Here is a 21,374-nt window from a genome sequence, read left to right as displayed (position 1 = left end):
CCCTACTTAAAAGGAAAAAGGCAGCTCCAACAGTACAAGCAGCTTGACATCATCCAGATGAAACAACCCACATGATTGGAATTCCATGCACCACTTTAAACATTCACTCTGTCCACCAACAAGGTACAGTGGCAGTAGTATATACATTAAACAAGATGCACTGCAGAAATTCACAAAGGCTCCTTCAACGAAACTTTCCAAATGCCACAAACTTCTACCACCTACAATGGCCAGGACAGAAGCATTGGAACATTATCACTGGCAAGTTCTTTTCCAAGGTGTACTCTTGGACTTGGAACTGTATAACTATTCCTTCACTATTACTGGACCAAATTCCTGAAACTCCCTTCCTATGCCATAGTTCAAGGAATGCAGCTCACCACTGCAATGAAGGGCAATTAGGGATTAATGACAAATGCTGGCCCAACTCAGTTCAACCTCTCTTTTTGATGCAACAGGTGGGGCATTAGTTTGAAAAATTAGGAAAAAACAAAACTGTTTTTAAAAAGTGCAGTCACCATTATATAGGCAATGCTGTATTAATTTAAAAATAAGTATATAAAACTTGCTTTGGCACCAAAGCACTAGTTTTATCATTTTACCATATATCCCTTACCACTAAAAGCTGCACGTTCATCGTGGAAAAAATCAAGCCACGTTACTATTAAGGCAAGCAAGAGATGAAAGGCAACAATCACATTCAAATAAAACAGAAAGACCCCCCCACCTCTCAAGAGATTTTAACAAGCTGAATTTTTAAGAAACAACCCCATTGGAAACATGTCAACATGAATTTTATTTCCATAGTATTGGGCTTGACTTCTACTCAGAATAAATGGAATTCAAAGCAGTCTGGATGCAGAACTGAATTGAATTTCCTTTTGTAGATGAATTTTAACTAGCTCAACTAGACTAATGCCAAGAGAACCTTCTGTGACTATAAGAACTACAAGTATTAGTCTGTCCTCATCTTTCAGGAATAAATCAGATTATTCCAGGACAGCAGTACTGAAGAACTCAACTGACAGACTGTCCTCCTCAGCAAAATTCTGCCCATCCTCAACCTCCAAGTAAAATTTGTGCAGAATTTCTTTGGAGGAGTCTACCAAAATTATGGACCAGAACTAGCAACTGCATAACTCTCATCCCAAAATTTGAAATTTAATACATTTTTGAGGAAGCATAACATAGTATAAAGGTATAGTGAATAAAGAGGAAGTTAGATGATTTATATTTTCAGTTTCACTTTGAGCAAAACCTGAAAATATATTCAATTACTATAATGTGCACCTGATATGGAAATATACTGTACAAAGCAGTGTGTGAAAATTGAACAGCACAGTTGGAAAGAATTGGGTCAATATTTGTGTGACAGAGCTAATTCTGTCCTCATACACAGCCAGCTAATTAGGGTTAAACCTACTGGATAAAATAATTTCCCATTATGATTCTGATAAAATATTTATAAACTCTTCAGTCACTCAAGTCAATCCAACCAGTAGAAAAAGCAAATAGAAAATAGTGAATTTGATAATTAGAACAATGGGGACACCAACTGTTTAAAGTCAGCAATGTACAATTGCAAGAATATATGGATGCTTTAAAATTTGGTGAAACTAAAAAGCTTCCTAGCATACCAAGGGAAAGATTGTTCTCTACATGACAAAATTTCTAAAAGCTTGTTGTGGTAAAATCCCTTATTGTGAAATGGAAACAATAGCTGTTCATTTTATTTCTTTGGTGGAGTGAAGGCAGAAAAAAATCAAACAAACAGTCTCTACTTCAGCAATAAAAGTTTCTGCTCAGTTTTGACATTCAGCACTGCCAAAGGAAAATCCATCTATTCCAAAATGCTGCCATCACAAAGAGCCTGGATTTCTAACAAAGTGGCAACATATTTCAATCTACTGTGGAAGACTTCAACATTATTAGGGACTGAGGCAGATCAAGTGCTCGGCTCACACATCTTACAATGGCCTGCTGGAATTGCTTTAACATGATTAAACAGAAATTGACCACTTCTGAAGCACCATTCCCTTAATTCAAATGGCATATTCGAAAATCATAACCACTGTTAAATGCTTCAACAGCAGTGATTGAAGGTGTAATACGGATTCCTGAAACAAATTAAGTTTTAAAACTTTTGCTTAAGAAATAGATCAAAAACCAAAATCTAGAATGCATCATGATATATCCAAGCACTAGCATTAAAAACAGATTGGATTATACCCTTTTACTTAGTGTCAAATAGCTAAATTGTATTATTTTTAAAAAGATATACAGTAACATGGTTTCGTTCCTCAAGAATTACAAAATGCTACTCAAGCAACCAACCATGGGAGCTCTGAAAAAAGGTCCTATAAATTATGTATTTTTCAAAAACCCACAAGATACATAGATTATTTTGAAGACCATGCTCTCAAAACTAAAATCCTGTATTTCAAAGTCCTGAAGTAAAATATATGTTTCAACTCTATTTAATTCAAAAAAATAAATTTTACTGCAATCTCAAACAGTCCACAATAAACTACACAATCTTAAGGCTTATAACAATGACCTAGTATAACATTTTCTAAAAAAAAAAAGCTTTATTGGGCTTTACTTCAACATACAATGGATACCTGGACATGTATGCAAAACATGCCTGTATTAAATTAATATCTACTTGCTGTCAGACTCACATTTATTCCATTAGAGACAGCCATCTCACTGCTTCAACAGATTACCCATTCGAGATTAAATTAAGTCTTTTTAACCATCAATCCACAAAACATTTTCAGCATCTCAAATGCTGAAAACCTTCTACATTTACTAAAGCATTTTAAAATATTTCAGTAAAGGAAAACCTCTTAGGACTTTCATTAAATATGTATTACAGTTAGTGAATGAAGGAAAAAAAATGCTTTGACTTAATTTAAATGTGATTAACATCCTAAACATTCACTGGAAGAAACCAAAAAAAAAAAAAAAAAAAACACACTTGGGTATGCTTACCAGAGATGCTGTTCTGATTGTAGCAAAATGTTCCCGGTTCTTAAGCAGAGAGGCCTGACTATGGAGAGATGCTGAAGGCCGCAGATCAGGCCTGATGTCTTTCTGGCCTGCTTCATCCCTTATGAATACATGGTCCTGCTGAAATGGGATAAAACAATACAATGTCAAACTGTGTGCTTTCTCTGCTGGATATCTTTGTATTACCTCGACTTCTTTTGTGAGCACTGTATGAAATGCATAGTTAGCTGTACCAGTCACTGCAGCTGAATAGTGAGATGAATTACCAACACATTGCAGGAGAGGAGTCAGCTGATCAGTAGTGGGATGCTACTTGAATCACAGGCAGACCTTCAGCAGCACTTTTTTTGCAACACTTAGAAGCTGATTATTTCAGGAAAACATATATGAATTGAATTTCTTAATATTTGGTCAACTTTTTCACATCAACAAAAACTGAAAAAATGTCCAATTTGTCATCTGTTGCTTAAGCTATTTTATTATGCAAGATTGCTGATTTTCAACCGATGAGTTTTAATTTTAAATTGCATATCTGCCATTATCCGAGTCCAAAATACTAATAAATATTATAGTGCTGCTGCACCTAGCCCCATTTAGTACAATCCTTCTTGAAGTACTTATGACAATTGATGGGAGCCATAATAAAAGCAAATAAAACTATGAACAATTTCTTTCGGTAGGAAATATTTCTGAAGTACAAGCCTTCTGGTACAAAAGGAAATATTTCCCTAAAAATACAGTGGAGACTTAACATATGAAAAAATTTGCTGAAATTTTTAATTGGAAGATGGCAAAAGCCACAGTTAGGTAGAAATTAAATAAACCACTCCACAAGTTTCTGCTCTGGTTCTACAGCAGTGAATCCAGCCCCGATTTCCAATTTAGGCTACTGAAAGGCCAGCAACTATACAAGCTTGTCATCATGCTAACAATAGGTTAGCTTTACATAACTGAACTCTCAAAACTGAATTCCATAATTATAGCTATAAATGATACACCATATACTTGAAATGACTCCAGTCAAGCAAACTACTTCCATTAAATTTGGCATTAATCATTAAGATATATATTTCCACCAAATAGTAGTACTGACAATAGGGAAGTGGGCCTTAAATGGTGGTTACGTCACTGGACTTGTGATCCAGAACCCCAGGCTTAAAGGGATCATGGGTTCAAATCCCACCATGGCAGATGTGGAATTTAAATACAGTAAAATCTGAAATTTAACAAGTTAGCCAAATGGCCATGTAATCGTTAGTTGTTGTAAAAATCGTGGAAATCTGCCATCCTTGTTTGGCCAGGGACTTTCAACGTGCAGCAGTATGGTAGACTCTTAGCTGCCCTCTGGACAACAAATCCTGGCCTAGCCAGTGATGCACACAGAACACATGAACAAATAAAATGTATCATTGCTACTTTAAGGCTTGGGAGTTCCAAAAATGAATAACATGGGAAAGTTAATCTTTAAAGTGAACCTTTCAGTTAAAAGCCAGTGGCTGGATTCATTTCTGACCATTTAATGTGATAGCATTTAGGTGTTCCACTGTTTTATGAAATCTTTTAAAAAATCACCTCACACTGCCTATTGTTGCAGATTTTTAGATATTTTCTAACCAATGTGCAAGAGTGGGTCTTAAGCCTACACTAACTCCTATATTGGTTTTAGAAGTTTCAGAATATTTTGTAGAATAATAGTTACATAATACAAGTGCACTTTTTTCAACTTTGACTTATGAAATTCTAGTTGTGAACTCAACTCTTGGTATCAAAGTTTCTTTTGTACATAGACAACTGAATATGCTTTCACATGTAACTTTTGAGATGTCTGTATAAAAAAAAATTGCTTTCAGAGTTTGGAATTGATCAGCATTTGAGGAGTTTTAACAATTAACTTCAATATTTCTGGACCCATGACTTTTCTTTAAAAACCAGTGTGAGAATGGTGAGTCCCTCAGGTGATAATGGAAATTTGTTCACATTGGGAAAAAAGTTTTGCAAGTGGGCAGATTAAATACTGAGGAACATTAGCTTGCTTTCAGGTTAGAAGAATAAACAATTGATTTTTTTTGGTTAAGGGAAAACCCGTAGCTTGGAAATCTTATTTTTTAGTTTGCAGAGGTTCTGGGAATTAAATCTATGAAACAGTTTCTCAAGAAAGAAGATAGCTTGGAATTGTTAGGAATTTACCTTAGCGTATAGATTAATGCTTAAAAGTTCCAGACCAGAAGTAGTGTTTGGTTTGAACACTGAAGGGATTATTTAAAGCTGAAGTCTAAGTTCAGTTGTATGAATAATCAAGCAAAAAGCTAATAAACTCTCAAGACTGGGAACTGAAAGAAGAGTTAACTTAAACTGATAAATGTGATCAAGAAGGGAATTCTCTTTAGTGTCAGAGTACTGTGATGTGATGATGTTGGAATAATGGGATTCTATTTTAGAGTGTTTTGAAATCTTTCAAACTGTGTTGTATGTAGACAGCTTCCTTACTTTGTTCTTGTGCATAATAAACTTCAGTTGAAACCAGATCTGCAGTGTTGCATGCTTGTATTTTAGTAAAAGAATACATTGCTAAATCTTAAAATTTATCAAGTCAGATTTCAGTCCAGTAATATCAAATACTTTTAAGTATCATTAATCTGATTTCATCTTCGATAGGCATTTCAACAAGTGTGAAAGTGGTCATTTCACAAACTTCACTTAATTCATCAGAATACATTAGTCTTAATTTCGTTTTAGCTTTATTGCAATTTTCATTTGGATTGAGAATAGATCTTGGACTAATTACAAGTCACTAACTCGAATGAAGGAAAACTGAATAATAAAAATGCAGAGGAAAAGCTCAAGTTAGTCCAATAAAATCTGAATCTAATTAATTATACATACATGAAATAAACAGTTTTAAAAACAGATGCATAACACCATCCTTCTCAAATCAGTGGGCAGATATTCCATTCTGGGTGCAATAAACAGTTTGGGTAAAATTTGTGTCCACTTTGAAAAGCTCTTTTTTATTTCCTGCTCAACTTCATTTCCATAGTGCCCAACATTAAACTTGCCAATCAGTGCAATTTTTCCATGGTTTTTAAAAAGAAAAAATCCTTGACGTATACCGTAACTCCAGTGAGTCACAGTCTATTGCTCTCTTTATTGACACCACTGTATCTGCAGAGTTTCTGAAAAGATCTCTGTAGTGCTTATACAGAAGCTTTAATAAACAATTGTGCTAACGGATTGAATGCCATATGAATTTAGAAAACCAGGCAGTGGATGATGGTGTTTTGCTGGTCTGAGGTTACTTCCAAACAATTAATTGTATTCTAGATTTTTTGACATGTCTAATTGTTTCTGGTAACAATTTAGCAATTTTATGCAGTGCAGAAGACTTCATAGAGATAAACTTTCCAGACTAGACTGCAAACTTACCTTCTTGTGGATGACGGAGACATTGGATTGCATGGTGTTATCACCATCATGCATCATGGCGATCTCTGAACTATCATCAAAGACTTCATGCAGACTGTTAACACTGCTATTCTGGCTGCCTGTGCTGATCGACATACTGGGAATGGACTGATTACTTCCCAGGCTATCTACTTTACTACCTAATCCTGCACCATGCTCACTGTCCTGCAAGATAGAGGAAAGCAATGTTAGTCTAGGTCAACATGCATTAGTGGTGTCATGCATGTGAAAATCACATGCAGTGAATAGTATTTCTCACATTGCACACAAGTTAAAAGGAGATGACTATTTGGTAAACATATTAGGGTTATACAGTTAGAGCACTAAGCAGAACCCTGATGCCCAAGATCCCATCACAGGCACTGGAAAGAACACTCATAAATGGTCACAGAACTTAAAATACTGCAGGAGACTATAATCTAAGTTTTTATCAGATGCTCCCAGTGACAAGTGGAGGAAGAGACAGACTCAATATCTTGCAACAAAAAGATACCAAGACTGGGCATCATCAATAAAAGGGGAAGGAGACAAACGATCTTACAATTTGCTGAAATGTGTCCCACAGTTCATTTATCTCAAACTACACCTTTCATCATCAGCACAGCAGCAAATTTGGAAGTTTGTTTTTGTTTTATGCAACCCAAAATGCTCTACAGGTATAATTCAAGATTAAGAGAAATCAAACAAGATAGCATTAATTAATACACTTGTTTACACTTGGACATTTTACTGATGACTGTGAAACTGTTAACAAGCATGGATCAGCAGTTCTCAGCTGGGATGGTGGTAAATCCACTTTTGGCCTTAAATATTCACTGTGAGGGAGAGTAAAAGGTAAATAGGGCCGAGTACACACTTCTTATTGAGCCAGGTTCAACAGAATTGTTCTCATAGGAGATAACAAGGATGGACAACCCAGGTAGAACTTCAGCCTAGAAGTGCCCCTTCAGGAAGTAAAATTATTTAAGGAGATAGGATGAAGAGAGGAGAGGTAGTGGTAGCAATGTATTTTAACTAATTATGATCAGATAAGCTGAAATGGAATTCAAATATCTAATTTTGAGTTAGTGAACATTTATTGTTGAATCTGACAATATACACCAGAAAATACAGTAAAATATTTTTGAGAAATAATGTCCTGTCTTGTCAATATTAAGAAAATACACAGAGACACCCAAGAGAATTGTGTTCAGTCAGCATTTCCAACATGCAAAGGAAATGGTCAATCATTGGAGGCACTGTAAAGAAGAGCCACAAAACTGAATTCTTGTATCAGTCTGTTCAGAAGTTTAAAAACCAGAAACAATACTCCGAGTTAACAGCCTTAAGTCTGGGAAAGACAAATCTTAAAGTATTATTTGAAGATAAATTACAACTAGAACAAGTGATTCAATTAGGAAACGACAAAGTTAGATTATTACAAGCAACTTGCTCACAAATGATAAAACAACTTCCCCATGAAGCAAAAAACTTCAGAAACAGTTACTAATTAATAGATCCTGTAATAGAGAAGAAATGGGCCTGATGCGGTTTTATTCATTGGATGAATTAAGATTGACCAACTGGCCTTCCACATCCATAACTATCTTCTGATTACACAAACAGATTTAAGATTTGGGGTGGCACGGTGGCTCAGTGGTTAGCACTGCTGCCTCACAGCACCAGGGATTCAGGTTCGATTCCATCCTCGGGCGACTATCTGTGTGGAGTTTGTACATTCTCCCCATGTCTGCGTGGGTTTCCTCCCACAGTCCAAAGATGTGCAGGGTAGGTGATTGGCCATGCTAAATTGCCCATAGTGTTCAGGGATGTGTAGATTAGAGGGTGCTTGGAGGGTTGGTGTGGACTTGTTGGGTCGAAGGGCCTGTTTCCACACTGTAGGAATTCTGTATGTGCAGTTGATTTTTATAAAATTTATTTCAGATTGGTTTAAGTTATGAGAAAGAAATAAGCACCTTGGACTTCATGCACAAAAACTGCTCTGGAAATTCTGTTTCAAGAGATGTTTTCAAAAAAGTTCCAATCAATGCATCAATAATTATTCAATTTACCCCACCCTACCTAACCCATAGGCATTGATGCTATTTGCCCAAGTAAATATTCTTCATTTATTAGGCTCAAGCTGATCAGATTTGATCAGATGGGAGCAATGCAGTCGAATCTGATAACTTTTCTCAGATATCCACATAACTGGATTCTAGCTCAAAGCAGTCAGTAATAAACCATGTACTGACATAGTGCAGAAAATCTAGGCACAAAGTGGAGTAAAATAATTCAAATATCACCACTATCTTATTTAAAGCTCAACATGAAACCTATTCATTCTTGACATATGTAGCTTGGTACTGCAACAAACAGTTAATTACCCACAAAGATATCAGAAATGTAGAAACATTACACCCCTTGCTCCCATTTATTAGGCTAATTCAGATTTTACAAAACTCTTATTAAATATGAGGTGCTGCATTTTGGTAGGGCAAATCAGGTTAGGATTTATACTCGTAATGGTAAGGGGTCCTGGGGAGTGTTGCTGAAAAAAGAGAGAGACCTTGGAGTGCAGGTTCATAGTTCCTTCAAAAGAGTCACAGGTAGACAGCGTGGTAAAAGGTGGTGTTTGGTACACTTGCTTTTGTTAGTCAATGCATGGAGTGTAGGATTTGGGAGGTCATGTTGTGGCCGTACAGGGCATTGGTTGGGCCACGTCTAGAATACTGCATCCAATTCTGGTCTCCTTGCTTTAAGAATTTTTTTTTTCTTTATTCATTCACAGGATGAGGGCATTGCTGGCTAGGCAGTATTTATTGCCCATCGGGCAGTGAAGAGTCAACCACATTGCTGTGGGTCTGGAGTCACATGTAGGCCAGAACAGGTAAGGATGGCAGTTTCCTTCCCTAAAAGGACATCAGTGAACCAGATGGGTTTTTCTGACAATCGACAATGGATTCATGATCATCATTAGACTCTTAATTCCAGATACTTATTGAATTCAAATTCCACCATCTGCCATGGTGGGATTCGAACCCAGGTCCCCAGAACATTATCTGGGTCTCTGGATTAACAGTCCAACGATAATACCACGTGGCCATCACCTCCCCTAGTGAGACTTGAAAGAGTTGAGAAAAGATTTACCATGATGTTGCCAAGGTTGGAGGGTTTGAACTATTAGGAAGAGGCTAAATAGGTTGGGGCTAGTTTCCCTGGAACGTCAGAGGCTGAGGGTTGACCTTAGAGAGGTTTATACAATCATGAGAGGCATGGATGGGGGGAGGGGGGAGAATTTGGCTATTCACCAAGTTATGGGAGTCCAAAACTAAAGGGAACAGGTTTAAAAGGTGAGGGGGGAAATATTTTAAAGCGACCCAAGGGGCAACTTCTTCTCACAGAGGATGGTTCCTATATGGAATGAGCTACCAGGAGGAGGAGGAGGAATCTGGTACAACAACATTTAAAAAGGCATCTGGATGGGTACATGAATAGGAAGGGTTTCAGAGGGATATGGGCCAAATGCTGGCAAACGGGACTAGATCAGTTCAGGATGTCTAGTCGGCATGGACAAGTTGATCCGAAATGTCTGTTTCTATGCTGTTCATCTCTATGACTATGACTTTATACGTGCATCCAGTACTTTCAAGTGTTATACATAAATGAAGAGTTCAAGTTTGACAATTCCTTTTATAATCATTACTTTGAATTTTGAAATGTTGATAATGCTGTCATAGAACTCCCAAGGTAGTTTAGTGGACAAATTGTACTTGAAGAGTGCAGTGATAAACTATACAAGTCAGAAGGTCTCAGCTCTTTTGAGTACATGATTCAGCTCAGGTAATGTACCAATTCAGTATTGTAATTGACTTGACGGAGTTAAAGAAAAGCAAAAGATTGATAGCCAGGAGTTTCTCATAAATACTGCAAAAAAAAAAAAAAAGCCCATGTTTACAGCTGTCAAAAGTTGATAACCCCACCTTACATCCTTTACAAATACTGTGGCAACTCAGTATTTTGAGTTACATATGAGTAATTGCTATTTGAATTAGAAACCAGGTTTGTTGCTTTAATTTTCTGACAGCAATAATCGCAGGGGTTAAAAAAAAATCTTCAATTACTTAGATGTTAATCTATTACTTAAACCACCTAATTCATCTTACCTCCTCTTCCTCTTGTGATTCTGTCGTTGGTCCATTGCGAGTTTCTTGAAAAAGAATTTTTTTCATTTTTCTATACTGAAGATTATCCAGCTCTCGTACAGCATCTTTTGTTCTTGCAATAAGGTCACAAAGAACTCGTTGTGGATGCTCCCGGCGAACAAAATCATGCTAAGGTAAACATAGCAAATTATCAATGTCCAAAAGGCTAATCACAATCTGTGCATACAGTATTATCTATAATATATCTAGAATGTAAGACAGCATTATAAAAAAGCTTCTTTAATATTGTTGGGGAAAAAAGACCAATTTGAAGTAAACACGACTGCAGCATAAATAATAATGGTTTTGTGATCTGTACACCAAAGTAATCTCAGTGTAGCTAAGCAACTGAAAACAACTTCAAATGTTTGGAGCAGGATCTTTATTCGTATGCATTCCCGAGATGATGGCCCTCAAAATATACGGTAAATTTCAAGAAATATGTACTTTCCAGCCAGTGTTAAGTACAAATTTTCCAGTAAGACTGTTGCTAGAATATTTTTAGACTTATGTAGGTTACTTGCAGGCACTGCTCAAGATGTCTGGGAGCCTACCTATGCTACAAATGAACCAATCCATTCCCTCTCATTAACAACAAGGCAGAATATTAACATTGGGGGATGTACAGTTTTCATACAAATAGGAAACAAAAAATTATTGGCCCATTAGCACTTAATATTCTTAACATGCACAAACTACATTCCTTCCAGCATCAAGTCAGATCAGGTTCCATACACATTAATTCCAAGTAGCTACTTCTGTGGTGTGAGAGAACGTCAACTATTTTAGATAGCAGTATGTGAACAAAAATTATGGCAATACGGATCTTGAATTCTTAAGTCAAGTTCTGCTCACCAAAGTAAATGAGAATCAGAGTTACCATAAAGAAGACAACCGTGAAAAGACAACTGTTGCAAATTCATTAGAGGAGGAGACATTAGGACCATGAAATAGTACTTCCTCACATCAAATGGAGTCGATTTCCAAGTTGGGTTACGGAGTGAGAATCTTTCAGCTATTTAAGAAACTGGAATTTTGGGTGAATTATGAATGGATGGAGTTTCATTTCCTGCATTTATTTTGTAAACTAAACTTAACTGACATACCGGGACACAATGAAATGCTAAATCATACAAATCAAATTGTGTGGAGTGCGCAACGATACATTAAAATACCTATGCAATGATATTAAAAACAAACGAATGCTAGAGACACTCTAGTCCGGTCACATCTATGGAGATGAACACAGTTAAGCCTACAGGTCAATAACCTTAAAAAGTCAACTCTTTCTTCCTGTATAGCTGCCATTGGACCTGAATGTATCTCAGATTTTAGAATCCATTGCATTTTACTTTTATATGTAACCAATAGAATGCTTTAACCTCTCTAGTACACAATACTGGTCTATGTAATATATAGACACGTTTAATCATTTTGTACCAAACCCTTTATTCACACTTTCAGCATTTTGCTTTTCCTTTAACAGTTACATTTTGGGATTTGGAACAAGTTTCCACAGGAAGGAATTGAAAAATAATGATGATGAATCAGATCTTTCCATACTGAGGGTTAAGACCATAAATTGGGGTCACGAGCTCAAAGGCTGCTGTAGAGCTTCGGCCAAGTTATTAGACCCGTATTCCCGTTAACAGGGCCCGATTCTCAGATTCACTCCTTTTGTCCCAGCCCACTTTCAGTTCTTATACCAAGGGCTCGTGACAAATTTGAAGCCTTAAAATGGGGGGACAGTGGGAAAACAATTGGGAAGCATTGCTTTAAATGTCGCATTTTCTTACTAAATCACAGAAGTTAATAAAAACACACTGGACAAAGCATAATGAAAATATTTATGGCATCAGGGAACAAAATAATTTCAAAGATAATTTGCTTATTAAAAGTAAATCAACTTGACAAACCCAAAGTCACCCTGTGAACTCCGATAAATCCGAGTTTAGCTTTCTTCCTTGGGTTGGTATTGGGAAACTTAATATCGAGGCAAAAACAAGATGCTACAAAGTAACTTTTAACAGATTCATAAACTTGGAAAGCAGGTTTGTTGTGTGCATTTTGTTTTACTTAAAATGAACCAGAGATATGGGAAATCTCTAATATTCATTTAATTTGTATTATATAAAAAGAAAGTTAGTTTAAACAGGATCAGTTAGCTCAGCTGGGTGGACAGCTGATTTGCAATCTAAAATCAGTATGGGTTCAAATCCTGCATCAGCTGAGGTTGCCATGAAGGACACTCCTTCCCAATTTGCCCTTGCACCTGACATGTGATGACCCTTAGGATAAACCACCAGTTGTCATTTTCCAATGAGAGAACAGCCATATAGTCCACTAGGACTGTGACAACTTTGTCTTTACTTTAGTGGTGTTGATCCTAATCAGAATACTTTTTCTGTTTAGTACTTGCTGCCTGAGAAATATAACAGTGTAACAATTTGTGGTACTTGAATGGCCTTTGAAGAAAGAGGTTGTAAAGGGGACACAAGTGGCCGGTTCGGTTGACAAGAGGATGCTGTTGTTACAACTGGGAGTTATACGGTTTTGAAAGTTAGACATTTGGCAGTGCAAGACCACAAAACAGAGACCATTTAAATCTCAGACTTTAAAGTAACACCTGCTAAAGGATATTAGGATGGGTAACTGAAAGTGCACTCAGCAGTTGGTTCTGCATATCTCAGGAGAGGGAGCTGGAAAGGCAGAAACATTTTGGAAGGGAACAGTAGAATGTAGGGCTAAGGCAACTGTTGAAATAACCCTTTTATTTCCTTGACCCTATCAATGATGATTGCTTACTCAAAAAATATCCATGTAAACTCTTGAATATTGTCAGAGCTATACTGTAACAACATTCTTCCCCCCCCCCCCCCCAAGATACCCCGATCCCCCTACTGGAGCCAAATAGCTTGGGTTCTTACACTTGATCACCAAATCTATTTAAATCGGCACAATTGTTACATTTGAACTCTCCCAATTGTAGGGTCTTTACACTTCTCTGAAACCGCCACAAGAAAATGCAAAGTCTGAAAAAAAACTGTTTAGTGGCAGAGGAGAAGCAACTCTTTCAAACATTTTATTCCCTTAAAACACAAGCTTCCATCTTACAAGTCTACTAGTCATTGGCATAGTATGGTGCCTTAGCCAATATACTAGTACAGAAATAGACAACCTCGACCATGCCACAACAAAGGCATTTACCTGATGATATGGAGAATTGTTCAGTTAGGTCTTGTGTACAAAAAGCAGGTCAAATCCAATCCAGCCACTGATCGCTATCAATCAGCTCTCCATTCGTCAAGTACTAGAAGAGATTGTTGGTGCTGTGAAGCAGCACCGGCCTATCCACAACCTGATCACTGACGCTGTTTGGGTTCTGCCAAGGCACTCAGCTCCTGACCTCATACAGTCTTGGTCCAAACATGGACAAAAAAGAAAAGAATTGAACTTCAGACGTGAAGTAATATTGATTGCAATTGACATCAAAACCACATTTGACCGAGCACGCCATCAAGGAACCCCAGCAAAATTTGAATCAATGGGTTTTATGGAAAAACACTCCATTAGTTGGAGTCATCCTGGCACAAAGGAACATGGTTGTGGCTGCACAAGGTCAGTCATTTCAGCTTCAGGCATCTCTGGAGTTTCTCAGCATAGTATCCTAGGCCGAACTATCTTCAGCTGCTTCAATGATCTGGCTTCCAAAAAGGTCAGATGTTCACAGATGATTGCATAATGCTGGGCAGTGCCATTTGTGACGACTCAGACAGTCCTCATCCAAATGCAGAAAGACCTGGATAATATCTAGACTTGAGCGTACAAATCGCCAGTGATATTCAGGCCATACTGACCTCTAACAAAATAAAATCAAATCTTTGCCCTTTGACATTCAACAGCATTACGAAAACTGCTCAAAACAGAATCAAACTAGCCATAAAAATACCACGTCAAGAGCAGATCAGCAGGGTTGAGAATCCTAAAACGAACAACTCACCTCCCGACTCCTCCTCCCAGAAGTGATGGCCTAGCAGTATTATCATTGGACTGTTAATCCAAAGACCCAGATAATGTTCTGGGGACCTGGGTTCAAATCCTGCCACAGCAGATGGTAGAATTTGAATTCAATAAAATCTGGAATTAAGAATCTAATGATGACCACAAATCCGTTATCGATTGTCAGAAAAACCTATCTGGCTTACTGATTTCCTTTAGGGAAGGAAACTGCCATCCTTACCTAGTCTAGCCTACACGTGCCTCCAGATCCATAACATGGTTGACTCTGAATTGCCCTCTGGGCAATAAATGCTGTCTAGCCAGTGATGCCCTCATCCCATTAATGAATAAAGGAAAAGCTTGTCCATGAGTTACAAGGCACATGACAGATGAGAGCTCCAACATGAAGCTGGACACCAAGCAGTCAAAGCAGCCATCTGATTAGCTCTACGTCCACAAACATTCACTCCTTCAGCCACCAATTCATAGTAGCCAAAATGTGTACCATCCACAGGACATACTACAGAAATTCACTAAAACTCCTTACATTGTACCTTCCAAACCCACAACCACTATCTTCTACAAAGACAAGACAAGCAATTACATGGAAACACCATTACCTGTAAGTTTCTCTTAAACTACCCACCACTCATTTGGAAATATATTGCTGTTCTTTCACTGTAACTGGGTCAAAATCCTAGAAGCTCAGCACCATGGGTGCAGTCAGAGCAAATGGACTGCAGCAATTCAAAAAAAGGTAACATACCACCTTCTCCAGGGCAACTGGGGATGGACAATAAATGTCGGCCTAGGTAAAGCACACATCCCCTGAATAAAGGAAGAAAATGTGTTTAAAGATCCACTTGAGACCCCTCTCACTGCTGCTCAGGTAACTCTGCACAATCTTAAATTGCTCAACTGGTCTTCCCCTAATTGCATCTATACTGCTAGCTCAGTTGCTTCCTATAATCATGTAAATGCCCCTTGCCACACCACTCAAGTTAATGAGTAACATTTACTTTTCAAATAAAAATCAATCGCACCTGGAACTGTGAATAACAATGACACCAAGATGATTGTAAGTGTAATTTAGTTTAGAAGTCAAATGAAGATATTCCTTGTTTAAAAGGAATGAAAAATAATAAAATGCTAGGTTGTGCCTAAAATGGTTTCATTACCCTTAACTGTTAATCTCTGTGGTGGTGATGATTGTTGTTACCATTGAGGGGCCTTTCAATTGTTCCACCTCCCTTGCACTGCTTTGAATCCTAGACAGTGAGCTAAGATGAAAGCATCCAGGAGTGACCAGGCTCAGAGCATGGTCAAAACAACACAGAAGGGCAAATGGCACTTTTGGACACAATTAACATTGGACCTGTTTTGATGCCAACAGTCAAGTTCATTTGAAGACTCTAGAATAATCTTGTGATAAAAGTACTTGTTGATAAGCTACTAAAATGGCTGCCAAGAATCAAGTGACTTTCGTTTACTCCTCATAATATCTCAAGCTCCTGGAAGGCACCTAATCGAGTCATCCGGGATGGGAGTTTTGCCTACAGGTGAATGTCTAATGTTATCTGTAAAATTCACAGCTGCTATTGTATGAATACCATCTCAAAGAATCAATGGTCACCAAGATTATTGCTCCGCAGTGAGTGAGTTAAGCAGAGCAATGATCGACACAAGTGTCAAGGACCACCATCTATCTCTAACTGCAGTGATTCTTTGGATTTGCAAACCAGTCTGGGTTGACAAGACCATCATTGGTCATGTGACCAACAGCAACAACAGAATGAATTTTCAAAGGACACATAATAGACAACACCTTGTCAGTCTACAGGGAACTGTTGAAAGGTTGCAGAAAAAAATTGACTTCCAATTTCAACTCTGCTTTCATCTTCACCTGATTCATCTGACTCCTCCCTTCCCTTCCTCCACACCCATTTCCATTTCTGGGGATAGGCTGGCCACAAACATCTGCATTAAATCCAACTCCCAGAATGACGCATTCTCACACCTAGTTTCCTGTCAGGTCTCCATTCTGTTCTCCCAGTTTCTCCATCACATTTCTTCTGATGCTACCTTCTTCAGGGGGCCTCAGAAACATATGCCGTTTTCCTCAACCAAGGATTCTTGACAACACCATAGTTGACAGTGGCCTCAGCTGTGTTGAGCCCATTGCCAGCACTTCTGCCCTCACTCTCGCTCATCCCTCCCTCAATTTCAGCCCCACGAGCTTCCTCGAAGGATCATAAGCCACCATTTCTGCCACCTCCAGTAGAATGCCACAACCAAGTAGGGCCGATCAAGGATTGTAAAGGGAATTTGTGCATGGAGCCTAGAGATAGGAGACGTCCTTAATGAATACATTTCTTCAGTATTCACAACTGAGAGGGACTTAGTTGTAGAGGAGGACAGTGTAAAACAGGCTGGTAGGCTAGAGGAGGTGGCTGTTAGTAAGGAAGATGTACTAGGAATTTTGAGGAACTTGAAGATAGATAAGTCCCCCGGGTATGATGGGATTTACCCAAGGATTCTATGGGACGTGAGGGAAGAGATCGCAGGGCCTTTGGCGATGACCTTTTCGTCCTCACTGTCCACAGGCATAGTGCCGGAAGATTGGAGACAGGTAAACGTCATTCCCTTGTTCAAAAAAGGGAATAGGGATAACCCTGGAAATTACAGGCCAGTTAGTCTTGCGTCAGTGGTGGGCAAATTATTGGAAAGGGCTCTGAGAGATAGTATTTATGTTCACTTGGATAGGCACAGTTTGATTCGTGATAGTCAGCATGGATTTGTGAGCGGTAGATCACGCCTCACAAACCTTATTGAATTCTTTGAGGAGGTGACCAAACACGTGGCTGAAGGTTGGGCAGTAGATGTGGTATACATGGATTTAAGTAAGGCATTTGATAAGGTTCCCCATGGTAGGCTCATGCAGAAGGTAAGCAGGCATGGGATAGGGGGAAATGTGGCAGATTGGATTCAGAATTGGCTGACCCTTAGAAGACAAAGGGTGGTAGTGGACAGAAAATGTTCAACATGGCGCTCAGTTACGAGTTGTGTACCACAAGGAGCTGTTCTGGGTCCTCTTCTATTTGTGATTTTTCTAAATGATTTGGATGTAGGAATGGAAGGGTGGGTTAGTGAGTTCGCCGACGATACGAAGCTGGGTCGCGTTGTGGACAGTGTGGAGGGCTGTTCTAGGTTACAAAGGGACATTGATAGGATGCAGAGCTGGGCTGAGAAGTGGCAGATGGAGTTTAACCCTGAAAAGTGTGAGGTGATTCATTTTGGAAGGACAAACTTGAAAGCAGAATACAGGGTTAACGGAAAGATTCTTGGCAGTGTGGAGGAGCAGAGGGATCTTGGGGTTCATGTCCACAGTTCCCTGAAAGCTGCCACCCAGGTGGATTGAGTTGTTAAGGCGGCGTATGGTGTGTTAGCTTTCATTAACAGAGGGAATGAGTTCAAGAGCCGTGAAGTTATGCTCCAGCTGTACAAAAGCCTGGTTCGGCCACATCTGGAGTAGTGTGTCCAGTTCTGGTCGCCTCATTACAGGAAAGATGTGGAAGCGTTAGAGAAGGTGCAGAGGAGATTTACCAGGATGTTTCCTGGAATGGAGGGAAGGTCTTACGAGGAAAGGTTGAGAGCTAGGGCTTTTCTCTTTAGAACGACGAAAGATGAGTGGTGACTTGATAGAGGTGTACAAAATGATCAGAGGTATAGATAGAGTGGACAGCCAGAGACTTTTTCCTAGGGTGGAGGTAGCTATTACGAGGGGACATAGTTTTAAAGTGAATGGAGGTAGATTTAGGGGAGACGTCAAAGGTAGGTTCTTTACTCAGAGACTGGTAGGGATGTAGAATGCACTGCCAGAGAGGGTAGTGGAGTTGGCCTCATTAGGGGCATTTAAGCAGCTATTAGACAGGCATATGGATGATAGTATAAGGTAGGGGTGGAGGTTAGATAGACCTTAGGTTTAGGGTAAAAGTTCGGCACAACATCGTGGGCCAAAGGGCCTGTACCGTGCTGTACTGTTCTATGTGCCTCTGTCAGCATTCTGCAAGGACCGTTCCCTCCGGGACACTGCTGCTCAATGCCAACACCTCTCCATACCCCCATAGCATCTTCCCACAGAACTGCAGGTCTAACAGCTGCTCATTTACTTCCTCCATCCTCACTATTCAAGGCACCAGACATACCTTCCAGGTGAAGCAGTGATTCACCTGCATTTCACTTAATCTCGTGGTCAACTGGATTTGCTGCTCACAACATGGTCTGCTCTGTATCGGCGAGATAAAACACAGATGATTGCTTTGTGGAACACTGATGAATTGTCTGCAGAAATGATACTGAGCTTCCAGCTGCTTGCCACTTCAACAGTGTCCCTGGCCAATATTTCAGTCTCGGGCCTGCTGCTAGGCTTAGTACAAAACGGAAGAACAGAATCTCATTTTCTGCTTGGGGACCCTGCGGCCCTCAGGATTCAACATAGTGTTCAATAATTTTTAACAGCCTGAGCACCTTCTTCCATATTCTTTACCCACTCCTACACTCCAGATCTTGGCATGACATGGGCTGCTTTGTCATTGCCAACTCATTTCCACCCTCTAATGGTCACCATTAGCAGCTTTTCTTTCCCACTGGCTCACCATTATCCATTTCTTCATCTACCCAAATGCTGTTTTCTCTCTCTCTCTCATCCTCAAAGGAAGGGGCCAAGGCAGATACTGTAGTCATTGAGAATGAAATCTTGGATGCAATAAACAAATTTGAAGAGGGACTTATTATCTTTGAAAATGGAAAAATCAACATTGATAGGCCTAGATAAAAATGTATCCTATGATGAACAAGAATGCAGACTTTGGCTATCACATACATATCATACAAACAGAGGTGTGGGGCAAGAGTACTGCTAACATTCTGCGATTGTTTCCGAACGTAGTAGAGGGAAAGGATTTTTGAGTAATTACAGGTCAGCCAAACGCTCAATTTTCTAATTTTGTGTTAAGGTACAGTATAAAGCATTTAGAAGGCATAAATCAAGAACAGTCAACATGTGTTTATTAATGTCTGATTTGACTTTTTTTTTTAAAAAGAGGTAACATTTGATGTAGTCTATACGCATTTTCAGAAGTCTTTTGATCAAGTCCATAGCATCCACAGCCAAGGTGAATTTAAAATTGGCTCAAGTAGAAGAAAGCAAAGGGTAATGGTCAGTAGGAGTTTCTGTGGTTGGAAAATTATTTCCAGTTGCGCTCACAGGGCTCAACATTCAGTTGTATACATTCCTTTAATATGGAAACTGAAGCTATGATACAACTTGCATTGGAGGCAGTCCAGCTCAAGACTGTACCATGGGAGCAGACTGAGAAATCAGGCTTTGACTCCCTGGAGTGTAAAGGGATGAAGAGCCAACATACAAGATTTTGAGAATGCTTGACATGTACACAGATTGTTTCCCCTAACTGAGGAATCTAGAACACAGCTTCAGCTAAGGGGGTGATTATTTAGGACTGAGATGAGCATAAATTTCTTCAGAGGGTTGTGAATCAGAACTATCCATCTTGATGGATTATGGATGCTTTGATGTTGAACATACTTAAACTGAAGGCAGACAGATTTTTTTTTCCCCAGGGTAAGGAATCAAATGATTTGGGGAACAGGAAGGCAAGTGGAGTTGGGGCATGAAATTAAGCACAAGTACACTGAACAGTGAAGAAAGCTGGAGGGGCCAGAGTCTATTAATGCTGCAAGATAGCAAGAACTGCAGATGTTGGAGTCAGAGTTGATACAGTGTGGAGCTGGAGGAAGACAGCAGGTCAGGTAGCATCAGAGGAGCCGGAGAGTTGACATTTCAGGCCTAGACCCTTAATCAGGACTGGGGAGGGGGAAGAGAGCTGGGAAATAAATAGAGCAAAGAGGGGTGAGGCTGGAGAAGGTAGGTGGGATGGCAATAGGTGAATGCAGGGAGGGGTGGATGGGTGGGGAAGGAGATGGACAGGCAGTGGTGTTGGGTCAAGGAGATGGGGATGAGAGGGAGGTTTGGACATAGGATGAGGCCAGAGGTGGGGAGATTTTGAAACTGGTGAATTCTATGTTTAGGCCATCAGGCTGTAGACTCCTGAGGCGGAATATGAGGTGTTGTTCCTCCAGTTTGCATATGGCATCATTGCGGCACTGGAGGCGGCCCAGGATTGACATATCACCCAGGCAGTGGGGAAAGAAAGAGTGCGCAAGAGAGAGGGAGTGCGCGCTAAAATGCTTAGCGACCGGAAGATGTGGTAGAATATATCGTACGGAGTGCAGGTGCTCCGCAAATCTGTCACTGACACTACGTTTGGTCTCACCAGTGTAGAGGCGGCTACATCATGAGTAGCAGATACAGTAGACCATGTTGGAGGATGTACAGGTGAACCCCTGTCGGATATGGGAAGTTTGTCTTGGGCCTCAGATGGAATTGGGGGGTGGCGGGGTGGAGATGGTGTAGGGGCTTGTGTAGCACCTCCTGCTGTTGCAGGGAAAGATGCCCGGTATGGTGGTGTTGGTGGGGAATGTGGAGTGGACGAGGGAGTCACAGAGAGAGCGGTCCTGATGAAAGGCAAATAGAGGTGGGAGGGAAATATCTCGTGGTCGGATTGTAGGTGGAGGAAATGGCAGACGATGATGCGCTGGTTGGTGGGGTGGTATGAGAGGACCGGGGGACACTGCCGT

General features: G+C 39.6%; 1 protein-coding gene across 10 annotated transcripts in view; it reads right to left on the bottom strand.

Annotated features, from left to right (window-relative positions):
* taok3a (TAO kinase 3a) overlaps nucleotides 1-21,374 on the bottom strand; it is a 110,866-nt gene that overhangs the window by 21,047 nt on the left and 68,445 nt on the right. For 7 of the 10 annotated variants that reach the window (XM_048611643.1, XM_048611644.1, XM_048611642.1 and 4 more), the window contains exons 12-14: nucleotides 10,620-10,787; nucleotides 6,436-6,639; nucleotides 2,995-3,132 (exon numbers count right to left, since the gene is read on the bottom strand). In XM_048611643.1, coding sequence (XP_048467600.1) covers nucleotides 2,995-3,132; nucleotides 6,436-6,639; nucleotides 10,620-10,787 — 510 coding nt within the window. Of the gene's footprint in view, nucleotides 1-2,994; nucleotides 3,133-6,435; nucleotides 6,640-10,619; nucleotides 10,788-13,865; nucleotides 14,044-21,374 lie in introns of those variants that run through there. The other 3 variants (XM_048611649.1, XM_048611650.1, XM_048611651.1) reach the window with 2 other exon arrangements.

This window comes from Rhincodon typus, chromosome 24 (assembly GCF_021869965.1).
Source record: "Rhincodon typus isolate 14 chromosome 24, sRhiTyp1.1, whole genome shotgun sequence".
In the NCBI taxonomy this organism is placed as follows: domain Eukaryota; kingdom Metazoa; phylum Chordata; class Chondrichthyes; order Orectolobiformes; family Rhincodontidae; genus Rhincodon; species Rhincodon typus.
Note: the sequence above shows the minus strand (reverse complement) of the source record. Positions and strands in the feature narration are given on the sequence as shown.